This window comes from Macrobrachium rosenbergii, chromosome 11, assembly GCF_040412425.1.
Source record: "Macrobrachium rosenbergii isolate ZJJX-2024 chromosome 11, ASM4041242v1, whole genome shotgun sequence".
Taxonomy (NCBI): domain Eukaryota; kingdom Metazoa; phylum Arthropoda; class Malacostraca; order Decapoda; family Palaemonidae; genus Macrobrachium; species Macrobrachium rosenbergii.
In genome coordinates, this window is record NC_089751.1 from 9,066,317 (window position 1) to 9,086,836 (window position 20,520).

The window sequence follows — 20,520 nt, forward strand, 5'->3', positions numbered from 1 at the left end:
TGTAACTGACTTTCGAAATCCACGAAAGTTTCATGAACCAAGAAGTCTCATGCCCCTTTGTATTTAAATACTGAACATTAGTTTTTGTACAGTTATGTCTGTATCTGGATAAGAGCAAGGTCGCCTACCGTCAGCAGACAATAATTCTTCAGTCGGTGCACTTTAATCTTTGTCTTCAAATATGTCCAAATCAAATGCACGTTCTAAGATAGCAGAAACACCTTAAATGTTTACAGAGGAACCGTTTTTAAAGGGGGTGGCAGATTTACAGGTGACGTGCACCTGGTATTTCTCAAGATTTGAGCCGTAGAGAAGATAAGTTCATCCTTATTTACAGCATGATACGTAATAATGATTCTCATTCGTTTTACAAACGCGTCGACGTTAGGTAATGAATTTTTTTTAACAGTTAGATAAAACCCATAAGTCGAAAGTAATGAAATGATGAAATCATTTACATCACTACCTGGTCTCGAGGTACGCAATACACCATCTATATCATCCGGCAAGTGGCAAAACCAGGCTACGATGTTACTTCGCTTAATATATTTGTCACTAATCGCTATTTGTGCAGGTAAGAAAGTATTTTTTTTTTCATTGACAATAGCTATCAAAACTCGTTTTATCTTTAACATGCTGATAGATAGTTGTATCTTAGCTGGCAATGGTGACCCCTATTTTGATGTAAGACCCATAACTAGAATGAAAATACCCTGATATAATACATACAGCCCTGCCCCACTTAAAATTTTTTTGACTTGAACAAAATTGCCTATGTTATCAACAGACGTTACTCGGAATATTCAACCCGTTCTTTAATCGACTGAAATTCTTTTATCTATAAAGCTTGCATTATTTTATCACTACTCTTCTGTTATTTCGGGCTTGATGATCAGATTTCTTGATGTGAAATTCCGAAACTTTTCCTTCCCCGGTGTTCCTTCGGCTCAAATAACCGTATTCCTTGCCAGACCAGATATAGTATGCTCCAGTAACTGAATCAATAGACTTTCTCAAATCCAAAAAGAGTAAAAAAACTAATGTCATGAAATAGAAATGCTGTCACGTGACTGCTTCATCCTCTCTCCAATCGAATGCAGGTACACTGTTATTACTTTTGCTTTTCCATTTTCTGGTCTTTTTCTCGTTAGCTTTTATTTCTATCTTATTCGCTCAGAAGGGATAATTCGAACGAAATGCTGTCAATTGGGTCATTGCTGAGTCGGGAAGTTGGGGAAAACTCGCTGGTATGCAAGCAGTTAGCTTGCCCACGTAATTCCTTGGGTGCAGTTGCTCTCAGGTTCCAACTTCTTTGAGACTTGTATGGCCTAGTGGGCAGCGCCCCTGCCTTGCCTTTTCATTTGAAAGACCTGGGTTCGATCCTGATGTGAGTAAGAAATATATATAAATATATATATGTGTGTGTATATGTGTGTGTGTGCGTGTGTGTACGTACATGTAAATAAAGTTTCATGCCGGTTCCTCAATTAGCGACTGTGCTATTGTTCATTTTCCTCAGCTCAGTGTCCCGATCCGTATGTTCCACTAGATGAATCTCGATGCATTTTGCTGGATACTTTTGTCACTCACACTTACCGAGACGCCATTGACTACTGCAAGACTCACGGAGGAGACATTCTCATGATGGACGACTGTGAGACAGTGGGATTGGTGTATGACTTCATTTACAGTGGAGGTAGGGTGATGTTTAAGATTTTCCTGGTAAATGCTACCGTGCACACGCATACATACACACACACATGCAGTATATATATATATATATATATATATATATATATATATATATATATATATATATATATATATATATATATATATATATATATATATATATATATATATATATATATATAAATATAAGTATATATATATATATATATATATATATATATATATATATATATATATATATATATATATATATATATATACGAGGGTAAGTCAAAAGTTCCAGGAAAAATTCAATATACTCTTTATTTAAGGAAATTCAAACATCATTTTTCTACATATCTACCATCTAACTCTATACACTTTTCAAGGCGCTGTTTCCACCTTTGCAACCCTTCTTTGTAGAAATTTGGGGCCTTTCTATTAAACCATGTTGAAACTGCATGTTTAGCAGCATCCAAAGATTCAAACCGGACTCCTCTTAAGTGTTCCTTGAGTTTTGGGAACAGGAAAAAATCTGAAGGAGCAAGATCAGGACTATAAGGAGGATGTGGAAGAGTTTCCCACCTAAATTTCCGTAGGACTTCTCTTGCAACCCTTGATGAATGTGCTTGAGCGTTATCATGATGGAACAAAATTCTGCGGTGCAACTTTCCACGACGTTTTTTAGCCAATGCAGTCTTCAGTTTTTGCAAAACACCTTTGTAGTAGTTCCCGGTGATTGTTTTTTGTCCTTCAAGGAAATCAATCAAAATCACTCCTTTGGAGTCCCAAAACACTGTTGCCATAACCTTCTGGGCAGATCTCGCCACTTTGAACTTCACTGGTGCAGCTGAACCTTTTGGTAACCATTGCTTTGATTGAATTTTACTTTCTGGGTCATATTGATGGATCAAGTTTCATCTCCAGTAACAATCCGGTCAAAAAACTCTGATTCATTTGATTCAATCTTCGTTAAAACTGCAAGAGAAAGTTCAGCTCTTTGATGCAGTTGGTCTTCGCGCAACGCTTTTGGGACCCAACGTGCTGAAAGTTTACTCAAACCAAGATTTTCATTTAAAATTGAAAATGCGGAACCATGGGAGATCCCAGTTTCATTAGCTATCATATCGATAGTAATCCGACGACCTTCATCCACTAGATTCTGCACCAAAGCCACAATTCTTTCATTTTTGCAGTCGATGGTCTTCCCTCTCTTGGGTTGTCTTTGAGGTCCTCCCGACCATCCTTAAATCGCTTTATCCAATCATAAACAACTGATTTAGATGGAGAAGAATCTCCATAAACTTGTTGCAAAAGCTTCAATAATTTTTCCTGGTTTCCAATCAAGCTTGGTCAGGAACTTGATGTTAGCTCTCATCTCAAAATTTTTATTTTCCATGGGTTCAAGAAGTTACTTTTCTGAAGCAGATGTTAACACCACGGTAGCAAGAGGATGACTGAGGTAACAAGTCTATATGGATCACTACATCACAGATAATTGTTTACTAAGTATTTGGGTTGTTTTTCATTCCTGTGTAAATACATCATTCAACAATTTTTCCTGGAACTTTTTGACTTACCCTCGTATATATATATATATAAATATATATATATATATATATATATATACATATACACAGTATATATATATAAATATAAGTATATATATATATATATATATATATATATATATATATATATATATATATATATATAATTATATATAAAAAAGCATACATGTGAGCTGGTTCTTCCACTTTTTTGTAAACTAGAAGTTAAAAATTTAAAAAAAATTCCCATATAAGAAACAAAGAACACTGAATAAGCCACTATATTTCCACCAATGTACAATATAGCTTGAAGTTGTCGAAAGGACGTTGGTAGGCAGACATTCGGGTAAGAAATAGCAGAGTCTGACCTACAGCACGATATCCCTCAGCTAAATTAGTCTAATAAAGCGTCATCCTTTAATCCATCTCCTTAAAAGACCAAGAAACAAGAGCCCACTTGGAATAATCAAATCCTGACGGATTACCTTCACTGAAAGAATCATCTTTCCAAGCATATCACACTTCACAATCGAAACCATTTCAGTACAATTCGTATTTTTACCCTCATGTAAATGTTACCTTAGTAATGCCTTCTTTGTCCCAGTTAGTTATGGGACCCTGTGTACAGTATATTGATCGAAATATAGTGGATTATTCAGTTTCCTTGGCTTCTTTGGAAAACAGTTTTATTTTTCAGATTTATTCGCAAGCACAAATACGCCCACCCACACACACACACACACACACACACACACACACACACACACACACACACACACACACATATATATATATATATATATATATATATTTACGTAAATTATGAAAGCTAGAGATCCCGAAATGTCTGCTGTGAATGATCAATGAAACCAGTGTTGAGCAGAAATTTTGGCACTGTATCATGCACGCCAAAAAGAAACCATAAAAATACTCATTTAAGGATTCCGCAGTTCCTAGATTATAATGCAAAAGACCACATTCATGTAGGAAATAGCGCGTGCTAAGAATTCTTTCATATCGTTCTGAGAACACGGTGAATTCGGAAAACTTCTTTTGAAATGCTAGAAAAAGCATTTCATATTTGTCAGGATTCACGGGTGTGGGAATTTAAGTTATCTTCAAAAGACACCACCTGCATATTAAGTTACATTTACTTATAGATACAGTATATGCAGTAGGTTTAATCCTCTTGGGTCAAGTAAAAAGAAAACGGTGAAGAAAATAACAAAATAACCCCTTGCTATTTCCTTTCAGAGTATGAACCAAAGATATGCGGACAAAGAACAATAAAAAGACTGGAGAGTTATAAATCAATTTTGAATATCAAATTAAACAAAGCCATTTTCTTAAATCAACTATACTTTTTCTTCAGCGCATCAAAAAGGATCCGAAGGTAGCATCATGAAAACCGATTTTATTAGCAATACTTATTTTACCAGTACTATTATGGTTCATTGTTCTATCCAGCTCTCTTTCGTGTCTTCTCATTCAGCGGGGATGGCCGATAAACATTACTGGCTTGGTGCCAGCGACGAAGAAGAGGAGGGAACCTGGAAGTTTGTTGACAACAGGCCCGTACCCATGGGTACTCCATTTTGGGGTCCAAACCAACCCGACAATGGAGAGACGCATAACTGCGCCATTCTGCATCTCATTTATAATCAAAGGTGGTTTGACATCCCGTGCAGCAACTCCTACAACGTTATTTGTCTCAGGAAACTTTAGGCTCCTTTTTATTGTAGAACAAGATTCCATACATACATACATATATATATATATATATATATATATATATATATATATATATATATATATATATATATATATATATAATATATATATATAATATACAGTATATATATGTATAAATGAAAAGGGCTTGTTATATAAATTTTTTTAAAATTAAGATTCGGAAGAGGATATACTTATGAGACTCTCACAACTATTTTTGTTACGATCTCTTAATCAACGTCAGTGCAACAAGAAAACCAACTGAATATTATTGCGGTATTTGATATGAAATTGATTGCATTTGCATTACAATGCACCTTGCAACTTGCTCAGAGTGAATAAGTAAACACAATGGATTTTAAGATTAGTAATTTTCCTTAGAGGAATGGCTCCAATAACAAATATGACAAGAGTCACTGTAGCGTTCATTTGTGATTAATGAAACAGCAGAGCTATCGTAGTGTAAAACTGTAAATAACCGTAATTTTCCTGTCGAATTCTCTGCTAAACCGTCAAGCTTGGCAGCCAGTCACGTGAATTCCCTGTCATGAGACTTATGTCATGCGCTCGCTTTCGTCCGAATGTCTGGCCAACTACCTGTCACAAGTGTAAGGAGAAAGACAAATATAGAAGTCTCGGTTAAGGCTAACGTCCTTCAGTGAAATATGTCCCTTTTTGTTTCGGCTTGCGGGAGTAAAACCAGTGGTAGGTAGTTGACCCTGCATATGGATGGAGAGGGGATGCGTGACGTATAATTCACGTGACTGTTAGGTTGCATAGAGATTAGGTGCCGAATCTGGTAGCTCAGCTAGAATCTTTCATGTATTTCTGGAAACGATATTGATCTGCTAAAATTTCATTCCATGGAGAAGAGACCAATAAAATCTGAGATAAGCGAGTCTCAGAAATTCAAATAGATACTTGTTTGCACGGGAATTCCATACATGATCCCACGACGAAAAATTTCAAGGTTATATTTTTATCATCGAAGTTGTTCTGGAAGACTTAGTTCTACCTACTATTTAGTAAGACGAGGCACACCACAAACATCTGAACTCAGGGTTTGATTTAAGGTCACAAATCGACTCTGGAGCAGAGATCAGGGAAAGAGTTTACCCAGAAGGTGATACCGGTCTCATTCCAGAAAACATAGAGACATATTCTAAGGCTGTGTAAGAAAAGAATTTAAGTAGATCGGAACTCAGGTTATTGGCCAGGACCACAGGATTGCTTTTAATTGCTTAATCAAGATACACTTACATATTTTAAGGCACATTCATTGCAGTAAGTGAAATGAAAACCAGAAGCTCGCAGTGAAAACAGCCTTGACTATGGCAGAGACTTTGAGGCATTGCAAATATCTACAACTACGATCAGTCGACTAACAGTGATGAAACTCAATTTGTGACAAAAATTATGGTTATTAATATTAAGGTAGTTCTGGAGTCGGCTGGATTTGAACAACATTATCTGTCAAGGAGATCAAGAAGGTAGTTTCCACACTGAGTGGCTTCGCCTCTCACACTGTGAAGCAGATACAGTAATACATAACTTAAGAATACTCCAGTTATTATATTTCTGTACTTATCAGCTATGCCATTATGATTTGTACCTAGGCTATTATTTTAGATGCGATGCATTTTCAGATAAATCTCTAAAATTAAGTACTAAGTGTAAAGTGCAAGTTAGTTTAGGGTATCCCAAAGGGTACTTGTTACTTATAAGATATTGTTACTTATGAGAAGGCAAATACCTCAAAGTGTCTGATAACATGAAGTGCTGCTGCTCCTTTTCATTACAAATTCCCTTTCGTCAAATTAGTAGAATTATCCAAATACACGCTCTGGCATTAAATGATCTTTTTTGTCCCTAACGGCTTTCTAACCCCACAAACATCGTACAATGCTGGGGCTAAGAGGTCGGTACATTTTCCCCCAAATCAGGTGATATGGGGGTAGGCCTACATAAGTTCACATTCCCCCATAATGGCGTCTCCTCCAACCGCCATTAAATTTGATTTTCTAGCTAATGGGCTAAAGGGACGAATGGAATATATATGAAAATACATACACATACACACACACACACACACACACACACACACATATATATATATATATATATATATATATATATATATATATATATATATATATATATATATATATATTATTAAGAGTTTCCTTTCATATGCCATCTTACATGTAATAAGTCAAAGGAAAAAAGACTAAGCTATTAATTAATTCAATTTAGTATGATTCACTGTAAGCAAATTCGCCTCTAGAACCTCTCTCACCACTGCCTTTGGGGGGAAAACCACTTTGATCTCTTTCTTGTCCAAAGTGCTGTCGGAAATTCCTTAATTCCAGGTGAGGACTCGATCAGAGCTAATCGTCGCCCAAGGCAGTTCAGCTGGTGGGCTGAACACGTGCATTCTGCCCTTTTGAAATTGAACCACACTGCCTGCATTTCCATGTGGGCAGAGTGATCACAACGCCATCTAGGAAGAGAAAACGTAATTCTCGAAGCTATAAAGGGCCTTTGAGAGAGGCGCTCGTTCTTAGAATTGTTCGGAAGGCCACAGAGGACAGAACTCCATCCCTTGCTCCATTAAACTGCCTATTTCCAACACATGGCTGGCAGTATCGAAAGTAACTTTTTTTGTGACTTAATTCACTTGCCCTCCCTCTCGCTGGCCCCTCATAAGAAGAGAACTTAACTCCTAAGAATGGTAAAGTACCTGAATTTAAAGTTTTACGTCAGTCACATTCCCTATTTGCCTTCAACGAATTTCTTTCTTTTCATAGTGCGATATACCTACAGTGAAACCTATATTGCTTTTTATATTTTGTGCTGTTTGATTTGCAAAGCATTTACTAGAAGCATAACGTAATCGTATGATATTCGAGTCACTGGAATCGAGTTCAGTCTGGGTATCTTCTATGCAATTCCTTGATTCCTTCATTACAGTGCTAGTTTCGGTTGAGTAACCAAAAGTGTTTCAATTGCTGATTAGGGTTATTCAGCTGTGGGTCTGCGTATCATCCTGTGTGCGTAGTGGCACCCACTACTTCGTTTTCAACGCCCTTTGAAGCAGGCAACCCATTGTATTCCCTCCAGGAAATTCCCGGTCATTTGCTCTCGCCTTATTACCCCAGAATTACGATACCATTCTTCTGATGTGTTTTCTTTTGTAAATATAATGAACGAAGTTAAAACCCAGAGTTTATCTACTCACTCCCCTCTTGAAGTAGGCCTTCAGCCATATTTTGTTATTTGTAATTTTAGCTGTCCTCAAGGCCAGAGTCCAGATTTTTGTGGCAATTAAGGTAAGCTGCATATCGCCCTAGTATACCCCATTAATCTAGCAAGACCCCAGCTTTAAAATTACAACAATATATATATATATATATATATATATATATATATATATATATTATATATATATATTTATATATATATATATATATATATATATATATATATATATATATATATATATATATATATATATATATATATATATATATATATATGTGTGTGTGTGTGTGTGTGTGTGTGTGTTGTGCGTGTGTGTAAGTATATACTCGTACATATAATACGTACATAGTTAGCAATCTCTCTTCATTTTTATTTTCTTCATGAAAAATATACCGATTGCTAATAACGATAAAAGTACGAGAGCAAGGAGAAATGTCTATACAGTTACTCATTGTCCACACGTCACCAGTATAGAAGGCGTAGCGTTAGGTTAAATCGTCCGTAAGGTGCAAAAGAGTAATTCGTTTCACCTAAGTACCCGAAATGACTTATTATCACGCGCATCATTATAAAGCTACTTGCTGTACTTACGACGACCATGTCCTCCAGGCTTCTTTCATCAGAAACTTGGTCACGAAATGTGTATATACCCTAGATTGTAGTTGTTCACGAATGTTCATTTTAATCAAGTTCGCGAAATTGTTTTCTGTTCAGCATCCAGTTGTTCCTTTGTCCCGGAGTTTATTAATATTTTACTCTCTGAATATCATTTGAGTTACGGTTTTGTTCTAATAATTCTCTCTTTTTTTTTTTTACCCTGTCCTCTTTACTGTTCCTTAATCAATTGTACCTTTTCTTGCGCAAGGGTTTTTTTCTGGTTTAATTTCCCAAATTTCTATGAGTTCTGAAGCAATCCAGTTGTTCCTTTGTCCCGGAGTTTATTAATATTTTACTCTCTGAATATCATTTGAGTTACGGTTTTGTTCTAATAATTCTCTCTCTCTTTTTTTTTTACCCTGTCCTCTTTACTGTTCCTTAATCAATTGTACCTTTTCTTGCGCAAGGGTTTTTTTCTGGTTTAATTTCCCAAATTTCTATGAGTTCTGAAGCAATGATATTAAACCTGTCTTTGTGGAGTCTCCCCACCAAATAAGGCTTATCCTATATTTTATTGTTGTTTGCCGCTATAACAATATACCATTTGGTGTAGAGCTTGAACGCTGTCTAAAGCTATGTATTCCTTTATGCATATTGACTCGGTTAAGTAACGTCAACCCCCTTGAGTGATTTTATGTGACCGAAGACACGTTGTTAAACTACAAAAACTGTGGAATCTCCAAAATTGAGAAATTATGAAGCAGTAGTCTGCAAAGTTTACTGACAAGCAAAAAATTATAATGTTTGTTTGTCAAACTTCATTAAGTGGGAACCTAGTTATTTCGCAAGATTTCAAACCCTTTGTTATCTTGAGATGCGGAAAACATGAGAAATAGTAAACACAACCTCTTTAAAAGTGCTCGACCAGCTGGAGATCTCTCAGATTAATCAAAAGTATTGTAAGATAACTCTATAGGCTAAATAGACGAAAGAGGTTATCATCATAATTATAATCGTTTTAACGTTAACAGTTCGCTTCGTGGGATTAGACGTCTGAAAGAGGTTATACCCCATATTCAACAATATACACTAAAAAGGATCTAAATATTTGAACATCCGCCATGTCATATTAACGGAATGTTTCATTATCGTTTGTCTTCCAGTCCGAAGTTGTAGCGAAATTCTTCATATTCTTGTGTCTTATATAAACAAAGTAAAAAATGGGACTCCAGTCAAAAGGGGCTATTGCAAACTCTACAGTCTTTATGAAGTTATCGTTTGTCCATCCTACCGAAAATCATCACAAGGATATCACCTGAAGACGGTGAAATGACTGATTCAGTCAACACAAGTCAGGGTAGACAAATTTCATTTGTGATCAGATTGATTTTGCCTTTCACTGATGTAAGATTCTTCTGCAGTGGGCGAAATTAACCAGGTCCACAAAATAAGATCAAGTGGGCCGAGATTGTTCTAGTCTCTCTCTCTCTCTCTCTCTCTCTCTCTCTCTCTCTCTCTCTCTCTCTCTCTCTTTCCTTGTTGTTTACCAATCCGAACCAGTACAGTTATTAACATACCCAGGAATTCATGTCATCAAATCTGGATGACCAGGAGTTAACCTGCTAACGATTCTAGTGCGTTGAACATTTGAACACACGCTCTCTTAGTAGAATTCGATATCATAATCTCTCTGCATTGCATCAGTTACCTTGACTCTCTCATTATTAGTCAGAAACCCAGGTTTATATATTTGGACGAGTGGAATTTGTTACTCTTTAATTTTATAGTACATTTTGGAGAAGTTGATTCACTACTAAATTCATACCTATGGAATGTGGATACTACTAAAACTTCAATTTCACCTTTTCAGCATTTCTGCTTCGCAATTTTATGGTAGTCAGATTCGTTAACTATCACTTTTCATTTAGGATAACTTTATATTATTACGTTGACCATCCAACGAAATATACAACGCAAAAGCCATGAAAGAAAATATGACGTTGTGCTTATCACTGAATGACATGACCAAAAACTTTTGCCTCTATAAATAAATCTAAACGTTTCTGAGACAAATGGCGGAGAAAGTGCTGGTGCAACCTATATCGTACCATTTGTGCTGGAAACTAAAGTCCAGGATTGCGCAGTTGCTCGCTGTATTCAGCACGGGCCGGCCTGGAACCCAGAAAGGGGTACCCATTGGCACTGGTTGGTTGTCTACAAATTTCCAAGTTCCCTCCTCAGCTGCGTCACTGGCACCAAGCCAGTAATGATGTTCCAGCGCCCCGACTGAAGTAGGACATGGATAAAGCTCTTAGCATCAAACAAAATGACTGTCTTCAAAGTCTTGCCCACAAGAAATCACTTGATGTGTAAGTGAACAAATAAACACATTGGTTCTTTTCGAAAATTTAGTGGAACTCTGATACCAGACACGTTTATTATTATTATCATTATTAATATTATTATTCAGAAGGTAAACCCCTATTCATATAGAGGAAGCCTACAGAGAGGCCACTGACCTGAATTCAAGCCATCAAAGCATATTATGTACATCTGAAAGAAATTACAGAGGGTTATGGGAAATAATAAAGAGATCAGTTATCGGAGAAGATAAAAAATACAAACCAATAAATGACTAGAAAAATAAGAAAAAAAATATATATTATAAAAATACAAGGTGAACTGTTTTAGGGCAGTAATGCATCATACCTTCGGTGTGAATGAAATCGTACACCAAACCGAACGTCTCGCAGTCGTTGATAGTAAGGAGGGTTCCGCCATGACCCGTGCAGTAGCTAACAGCTTCATCAAATGTGTAAAGGACGAAATCATCCACTAGGATACACCTCGTTTCGTCTAATGGAACGTAAGGGTCTGGGCACTGACCTGAAGGAACAAAAAAGGAAATATTCTGTTAAACCAACTTAGGTTTTTTATTCATTCAAACTATATCATTCAAGACGGGGTAGAAACATAAATTCAAAAGAAAAGAAAGCAGAACCCAAATTATGGAAGTTAAGAGTAAAAGATTACTATTAAATTAGGAATAATTACAGTGAGTGAGGTACCTGGGTACAAAAGAGACAAATGGAAATGCGGTTATCCCTGTAAAATTCTTCATGTGGATTTACTATTTGAAACCGGTTGGCATACAGAACTATTATGCAACACATTCAACAGAAAAGAACGATGGCCCCCAAAATACAGAAGTTAAGAGAAAGTATACTATTGACCTAGAAATAAACGAAAATTTTCGTGGCTTCTACGGTAATAGTCAGTGCAGATAAACAGGTAATCCAAAGTATCTTTGTGGAATTCTAAATCTATGAAAGCTTGTTTATTTGTACTTCAAATATACATCAAATAAAGCAACATTATGGAATGTTAATCTAATGTTAAGCATATGATATGTAACATAGGACAATAAATAGGTTATCGTAAATGAAATATGTATAATTTATTAAGTAAAACAGGTGCATTTTTATTGATTTATAAGAGTTCTTCGTGCATCAAGTGAACCAGTAAAAAATTTCAGCACAGAAAAGGCAATCTATTAGCCTTGACCTAAGTGTAGTTTCTATTTTATTTTTTGTCCTTCTCCAGCCAGGAAACACCAGTGTCTATCAAGCAGATACTTAAACAAATTCATAAAGCTTAGGGATGTCAAAACAGCGTCAACAAATGTCGACGCTATTCGGCGAAAAACTCTCTCGCCGTAACCATAAGGGCAGCCTCGCCCTCAAAGATGCTTTATTGTTAATTGCATAAGCGTCCGTCAACCAGTGCACGGAACAAAGGGTGGTAACTTTACCTGCAACAATTGCGAGCGCTGACAGGAACGAGACCAAGCGGCGCAACATGGCTGACTGACTTTTATTGCCTGTCGGGGGAAACGATGCATTTCATTAGACCAGTCTTTTATTATCACTATTCCGTTATCTAAAATTATATACGTCAAAATACGACAGCGTGGACTGCATTGTGGTAATGCGCTCACAAAAATGTACGTCTCCGAGGTGCGTTAAATATTTTTTAACGTCACCCGCTCCTTACATAAGAGACAAGGGTATCGTTCCTATCAATGATCTGAAATGGACTGAGTTTAGCACATTGTTCCTTTGGCCATTTATAGGTGATGCGTAAATCTGTGTGTGCAGCGTTTATCTTGAGAACTGACAGGTGTCTACCAGCTGAAACCCTGCTCATTTTCATAGGAATGGTAGCGTTTTCGAGAAGAGGAGGAAGAGAGAGTATCGTAGCAGCAACGACGACAATAATAATAATAATAATAATAATAATAATAATAATAATAATAATAATAATAATAATAATAACATGGGAGGAGACCTTCTCCGAGGGTAGTTGCATTAAAAATTATAGCTGTTTCCACGGCATTCAATTTATACAGTCTTCTCTATTCTTCTTATTATCTTTTTTTCCTCAGCCTGTAGCTAGTATATCAGCTGGTATACCTAAGAAAACAGAAATCTTTGTATGTCCTTGGGAAACCTGATATACTAGCTACAGGCTGAGGGAAAAAAGATAACACGAAGAATAGAGAAGACTCTGTATAAATTGAATGTCGTGGAAACAGCTGTAATAATAATAATAATAATAATAATAATAATAATAATAATAATAATAATAATAATAATAATAATAATAATAATAATAATAAGGGGAAATTATAATTATAAAAAAAATCTTTATAACTATGCTGTATGCTTACAGCTCAATAAATCATCGAGACTGTCCCATGATACCACTTTACAGATAAAATTTCATGATCCCATCTAGAATTAGGAATTACAAATGAAATTTAAATAGAACGTTTTCTTTTATTCATAGAAAAATAAAGAAAAGTACTTAAAATCAAGTGTTTTGTAGAGGGCCATTCTCCATTTAATAAACTATTAGCAAAAATTACTTTCCCCGATGATTTACGAAGAAAACGGATGCTTACCGCATGGAATAAAATAGTATCAGCAAGGTCTTCTATGAAATTGCAAATCATGTGGCTACGTGACTAAAATTTCATTCCAATGATAAGAAGATATATATATATATATATATATATATATATATATATATATATATATATATATATATATATATATATATATATATATATATATATATATATATATATATATGTGTGTGTGTGTGTGTGTGTGTATTATATAATATATAATGTGTGTGTGACTTTTATTATAATTAACAAATATTAACCCACAAATATCGTTTAATATCCAGTTCACTATACGTCGGGAGTAAGTTATACCCCAAGCGAATCATAATTGATGACGACTTCACCACCGGCAGGATTCGAACCGCTGCCTGGTTTAGAAACAACGATAGTCAGTGACTTTGACCACTAAGCCTATCCTAGCGGTGACGAAGCAGTGATCAGTTATTATTCGCCTTTGGTGTAAGTTACTCCTCAGACACAGTGAAATGGATATGAATCGGTATCTAGCTTGGTATTCGTTGAATACATACATACATACATACATACATACATACATACACACATACATACATACATATACATACATACATATATATATATATATATATATATATATATATATATATATATATATTATAATTTCTATATGTAGGTATGTATGTATGTACGTATGTATGTATATGTATCAAATTTAACAGGAATGTGTTGAAAATCAACACATTTTGAATACACATTTTGGTCTCTGGGAATAATTTCCATGTAAAAAAAAATATACCACTTGTTTTGTGCAATTTGAAATTCAGAGCACAGCACTAGTATCTCTATTCATAATGCACAGAAAAATCTTATGATTCAAACCTTGATGTAGGCAAAATGTATTTGTTGTCCCTATCGTTACGGAAATAAGCAATATTATTCCAGTTTTGCGATAACTAAAAAGTGATGAAATTTGACTGCAAAACTTTGAGGATGTAAGAAATCAGTGCAACGCCTTTCGAACAAATAACAAGATTTTAGATTAATAATGCACGTAAAATGACATTCTCTAATAAATAAGTTACATGCTATATATAAAGTACACCAAAGTAAAAAATTCTTAATTACCAGAATAAAACCAAACTTTGACCAGAAGCAGAGTTTGCATATTTTTGAAAGATTTAGTTTATACCCATGTGTTAACCCATTTTGATTAATTAAATTCTTTTGCATCAATTTGATCTTCCGCCTTTTGTTCAAACTTTCATTCATCTAGCAGACATGCAGAACCCACCAATTAGCTTGATTATCGAAATTTACATACCTACCCACGTGTTCCTAGATGTGGTCTATTCTCTGGGAGTCAAACTCCCTGAACTCGCTAAACACGAATCCTTCCGGTGACGAAGTACTTTTCATTTATAATTTCCCTTGGGTGTAAGTTATTTCAGAGCCAAAGTGAACTGGATATTAAACGGTATTTGTGGCTTATTATTTGTGAACATGGACACCCGTGCAGAAGATACAAAAATTATATACATATATTGGCTGCTTGTCTGCAGCAACTTAAATACAATGAAGAACAGGTAACATGTTAAGTGCATTATTTGTAAATATGAATCACAGAAATCATATTATTAGCTGGACAGAATCTAAGGATATTATGTTTTATAGAGATCTGCACAGTACCTGAACCCTAATGAGGTGTGAAAATACATGAAAGTGCTCTGCTAGAATAATTTTCTTTTACTTTTTTCTAACTATAAATAAATAAATAAATAAATAAATATATATATATATATATATATATATATATATATATATATATATATATATATATATATATATAGAAATCATCAACACACAATCACGTGTGGAACAGAAATAAATTTCTGACTCACGTCGGGATCGAACCCAGGTCTCTCAGGTGGAAAGCAAGGGCGTTACCCACTGGGCCATACAAGTCTAAAGAAGTTGGAACCTGAGCAACTGCACCACTGGAATACCTGGGCAAGCTAACTGCTTGCATACCAGCGATTTTTCCCCAACTTCCCGACTCAGCAATGACCCAATAGACACCATTTCATTCGAATTATCCCTTCTGAGTGAATAAGATAGAAATCATCAACACACAATCACGTGTGGAACAGAAATAAATTTCTGACTCACGTCGGGATGATTTCTATCTTATTCACTCAGAAGGGATAATTCGAATGAAATGGTGTCTATTGGGTCATTGCTGAGTCGGGAAGTTGGGGAAAACTCGCTGGTATGCAAGCAGTTAGCTTGCCCAGGTAATTCCTTGGGTGCAGTTGCTCTCAGGTTCCAACTTCTTTTAGACTTGTATGGCCCAGTGGGTAACGCCCTTGCTTTCCACCTGAGAGACCTGGGGTCGATCCCGACGTGAGTCAGAAATTTATATATATATATATATATATATATATATATATATATATATATACACAAACACACACACACACACACACATATATATATATATATATATATATATATATATATATATATATATATATATATATATAGCCCATACAGTATATATATATATTTTATAATAACACGAGTTAGACAGAATAGTAAAAATTTGTAATCTGTTTATATATATATATATATATATATATATATATATATATATATATATATATATATATATATATATATATATATATATATATATGTATTGTGTATATATATATATATATATATATATATATATATATATATATATATATATATATATATATATATAAAATATATATATATATATTCAACTGTGTAGGCAGCTCAGTAACATCGCCAACTACTTCCTTATTTTATACCCCATTCAAGACAGATAGAGTACAGTGAAACAAGACACCGTCATTCCTGTAACTAGGAATACACATCGGTGCTTGACGGACGATTCCGCGGACTGGCTTTGATATCAATATTGTTATAAAATAGTTTTTTGTAGTAATTTTTTTATTTGATCTCCTCATCGTGCCTAGTTACTTTTTTAAAAACTTTTGCTTTGATCTCAAAAGTCTTGCTTCAGTAATGAGTTTTCCTTTTAATTGTTCTATGAATGGCGTATGTCACCTAAAAATGATTTCATTAGCTAAACTGCTGACACGTACGATCCTTACCATTTATGAGCTGTTCACAAAGTAATTGATCAAGTCTAAAGATATTAAAAATGTATCAACGTCATCATTACTAGTAGTACAGTACAACGCTTATGTCTTGATTTGCAACTGTGAAAAAAGATACATTCAATCTTTGCCAGTTTAAATGAAATCAGTCGGAACGATACTCATTCTTAAGCTGACCAAGAATTGATGACACATAAAAGAGACACTAGGATTAAAACAACTGTAATAATTTTACTGGTAAGATGTAGTTTCTTTGCTCTCAGGAAACGAAGGATGAGGCAGGAAAACGCTTGAAGGACAAAATAGTGCTCTGTATATCCTAGAAAACAACCAATCCCGTTTGGCCGAACTTGATAGTTACTGATCGTGATTACCTCTTTGTTTCGCAAGAGTGGATTCGGTCTAGTGCTAGCGGTAATTAATGTTAGACCCAATTAAGGCAAAAGGCAATTGCGAGAACGTGCGGTAAAAGACGAGTTGGTCCAAATGAACAGTTTAATGGCTCTCTTGCTAAGAACTGACAGTACTTTGTTGCTCAGTGTGTTTCTGATCAACAAAGGTCTCTCTCAATTACCTAAATATCGCTGAATTGAACGGACGTCCCAAGAAAATACCCAAAGTTGCTTTCGTGCCCGTTTCACTCCGAGATACATTTTCGATATTTTTTCGTTGTATCACAAAACGTCTTCATCGCTGCATGGTATCAAAAGGATCTTTATAAAAGGGAATAAGTTATTTGAATTTAAGTCTTTCAAATCCCTAAAAATCACCGGTCGCTAAGATAACACAAATTCGAGAGTTGAATCATTTCTAAGCCGTACATATACCGATTTCCTTGGCAACACATTCGAAGCTCTTGCAATTCAAGTTTAAGGTATCTCATTTTGGCTATGTCCCCTTTCCTCTCTTTAACGGAATGAAATCGTTCACCGTTACGTAAAAGGAGAGTTTTTTTTTTACTTCCTATTTCAGATCTTAATACTTTTAGCCTACAGCACATAAAAAAAGGCATTCCAGAAGTATTTTGCAATGCAGAAATCAATATATCCTTGTAGCAACCTCGTTATCTGCAGATCTGGTCAAGTGCGAAAAGTTTTATTACGGCGTTGGTAGAAAGGCATCAAAGTCAACAAATCTCAGACAACATATGTTATATTTGGTTTTCAATATTTCATATTAACATAATGTTATAGCGGCAACCTAATTACACCGCTGTGTGTGTGCTCAAATGTTTGACATCGTGGAACAGATGGTATATAAGTATCTATTTAATTACGACTGCGATATCAAAAGCAGGTGCTTTCTGTAACTTCTTTATCAAAGGTAACACAAAAACTGAGTTTGCACGATTATACAGTGATTAGATGTCATGGTTTTAATATAAAATCAAGAAAACTGATGTTTCTTAACTCACAGTGTGTCTAAAAACATCCCAAGGTAATTAAAATACTACTCACTTAAAATCTTGTTTTACTTGTGAATTAAATTCTTCATACTTTTATAACTCCAAGAATCTGATTTTATTTCTGTGCAAAAAAGAAAAAATAATTGTCCAAAACCTTTCCGAAATCAGAAGGACAATCATTCTCCTTTCCTGGCTTGCTGCCAAAGATGAGGAAGAAAGAGAGAGAGGAGCTGGAAGTTTGTCAACAACCAACCTATGCCAATGGGTACACTATGCTCGAGGACATCCCGTTCCGACGACGGAAAGACATTTGTTTGAATCATTCTCAAGTGGTGAATTTTTCTTCTCGAGGATCAGCGTAGATTTGGAAGTGTTATTCCGAACAACGGCCGTTATTATTCCTTGACTAGTAAAATGTTTTGGAGGAAGTAACTTCTATTTCTGTCTCAACTGGAATGTATTTTTCATACGAAAAGGTGCTCAGGAAAAACAAATCTTTGATAGGGGCTATAGCTTAATATTTAAAAATGCATACATATACATACATGCATGACATTCATACTTATAAAAAGACAGACCAATATGTGTGTGTGTGTGTGTGTGTGTGTGTGTGTGTGTGTGTGTGTGTGTGTGTGTGTGTGTGTGTGTGAGATATCAATTCTAAAAAGAAGCACCACCCCTCAACCGCCTCTACCCTTTAATCTTAAATAAAGACCGCCTTTTTATATATATATATATATATATATATATATATATATATATATATATATATATATATATATATATATATATATATATATATATATATATATATATGAAGGCGATCTCTATCTAAATTAAAGGTTCAGGCGGTTGAGGGTGGTGCTTCTTTTTAAAGATGATATATTTCATCTTTTGTGATTGTTAGTACACAATAGTTTTTACCTCAGCTGTGCCACTGCCTAGGTTGCCGTTGGCGACGATTATAGCTAATTTTTTCGTCCTCTTTGCATGTTATAGACGTCTAATATTCTCCTTTTATGAAATAAAGTTAATGTCGTTGTTCTCTGTTCTGTCGTTTTGTTGTAACTGTGTCAAATTCTTCTCGTGGCCTTCCAAAATAAGATGGTGAAGTCGTTATCATTTTATTCGGTGGCATTGAGTGTCCCTTACGTTACCTCGATATCACCAACTGTGCCTACATTCATCGAGCTCTCTCTGACAGCATCAGCTGGCCAGCTACCCACAGGGCCCTCGATTGAACAGTTCAATAGCTTGTCAAAAACGGCTTCTTCAACACTGTGCACGATAATCAACAAGAGACACTGGGAACTTCCTTAAATCAGACAAAAATACCTGTTGCATAAAAAATGTAAGAAACAATTTTTAAAGAGGTCGTTGATAGCGACATCCTCCTCCTTAGCTGAGCTATACACGTAAAAACGCTGTGTGCTTCTGATCAAATAGGACGAGAGATCTCAGCCCAAAAACCAGCACGGCCTCTTGACTGGCAGAACTCCACATGACCGCTCTAGTGTACGAGCACACCTACTAGAGGGAAGGCAGAAATCCACACATGTATTAGAGACGGCAGGGACACGCTAGTCGATATCTGTGCCAAATGAAAAAGCAGTCCCTTACAAAATCATCGAGCGAATTCGACTCCGGACCCGAATTTCAGAATTCTGCATGAAAGAGGGAGTCAATCATTAACTTTCAGTGTGCAGATTTTTCACACTCCTAACGCTACGCCATTTTGGGACACCCACAACACACCTGAGGCTCTCACCTGACACTGAGATCCATTTCCGTACATCTAATTGGTCATCGCATGTTAAAACCCTAGTTCTAGTTAATTCGTATCCGCCTGAATATTGCCTTCTTAACCTCTTATCCATTATTCTGCCAAGGATAAGATGCGATTCCAGAGGAGATCAGAAAGGAAGAAGAAATTGATTGAAACTTAGAATAGAAAGAAATATACACACAGACATGTATGTACTATATATATATATATATATATATATATATATATATATATATATATATATATATATATATATATATATATATATATATATATATATATATATATATATATATGCGTGTGTGTGTACATTTATATATATATGTATTTATGATATATATATATATATATATATATATATATATATATATATATATATATATATATATATATATATATATATATATATATATCATAAATACATA

The 20,520-nt window shown here is 35.0% G+C and overlaps 2 protein-coding genes across 2 annotated transcripts; one reads left to right on the plus strand and one right to left on the minus strand.

The window, feature by feature from the left end:
• Positions 1–366: 366 nt before the first annotated feature.
• On the plus strand, positions 367–4,981 carry LOC136843125 (tetranectin-like). Its single transcript, XM_067111159.1, has 3 exons — positions 367–574; positions 1,520–1,696; positions 4,714–4,981. Exons 1-3 carry the CDS (start codon positions 442–444, stop codon positions 4,944–4,946), a joined length of 543 nt encoding a protein of 180 aa, XP_066967260.1. The 5' UTR covers positions 367–441; the 3' UTR covers positions 4,947–4,981.
• Positions 4,982–10,569: 5,588 nt separating this feature from the next.
• LOC136843126 (C-type lectin domain family 17, member A-like) lies at positions 10,570–12,826 on the minus strand. Its single transcript, XM_067111160.1, has 4 exons — positions 12,808–12,826; positions 12,622–12,690; positions 11,520–11,696; positions 10,570–11,096 (listed from the first exon to the last, which is right to left on the minus strand). Exons 2-4 carry the CDS (start codon positions 12,668–12,670, stop codon positions 10,864–10,866), a joined length of 459 nt encoding a protein of 152 aa, XP_066967261.1. The 5' UTR covers positions 12,671–12,690; positions 12,808–12,826; the 3' UTR covers positions 10,570–10,863.
• Between the last annotated feature and the right edge of the window lie 7,694 nt (positions 12,827–20,520).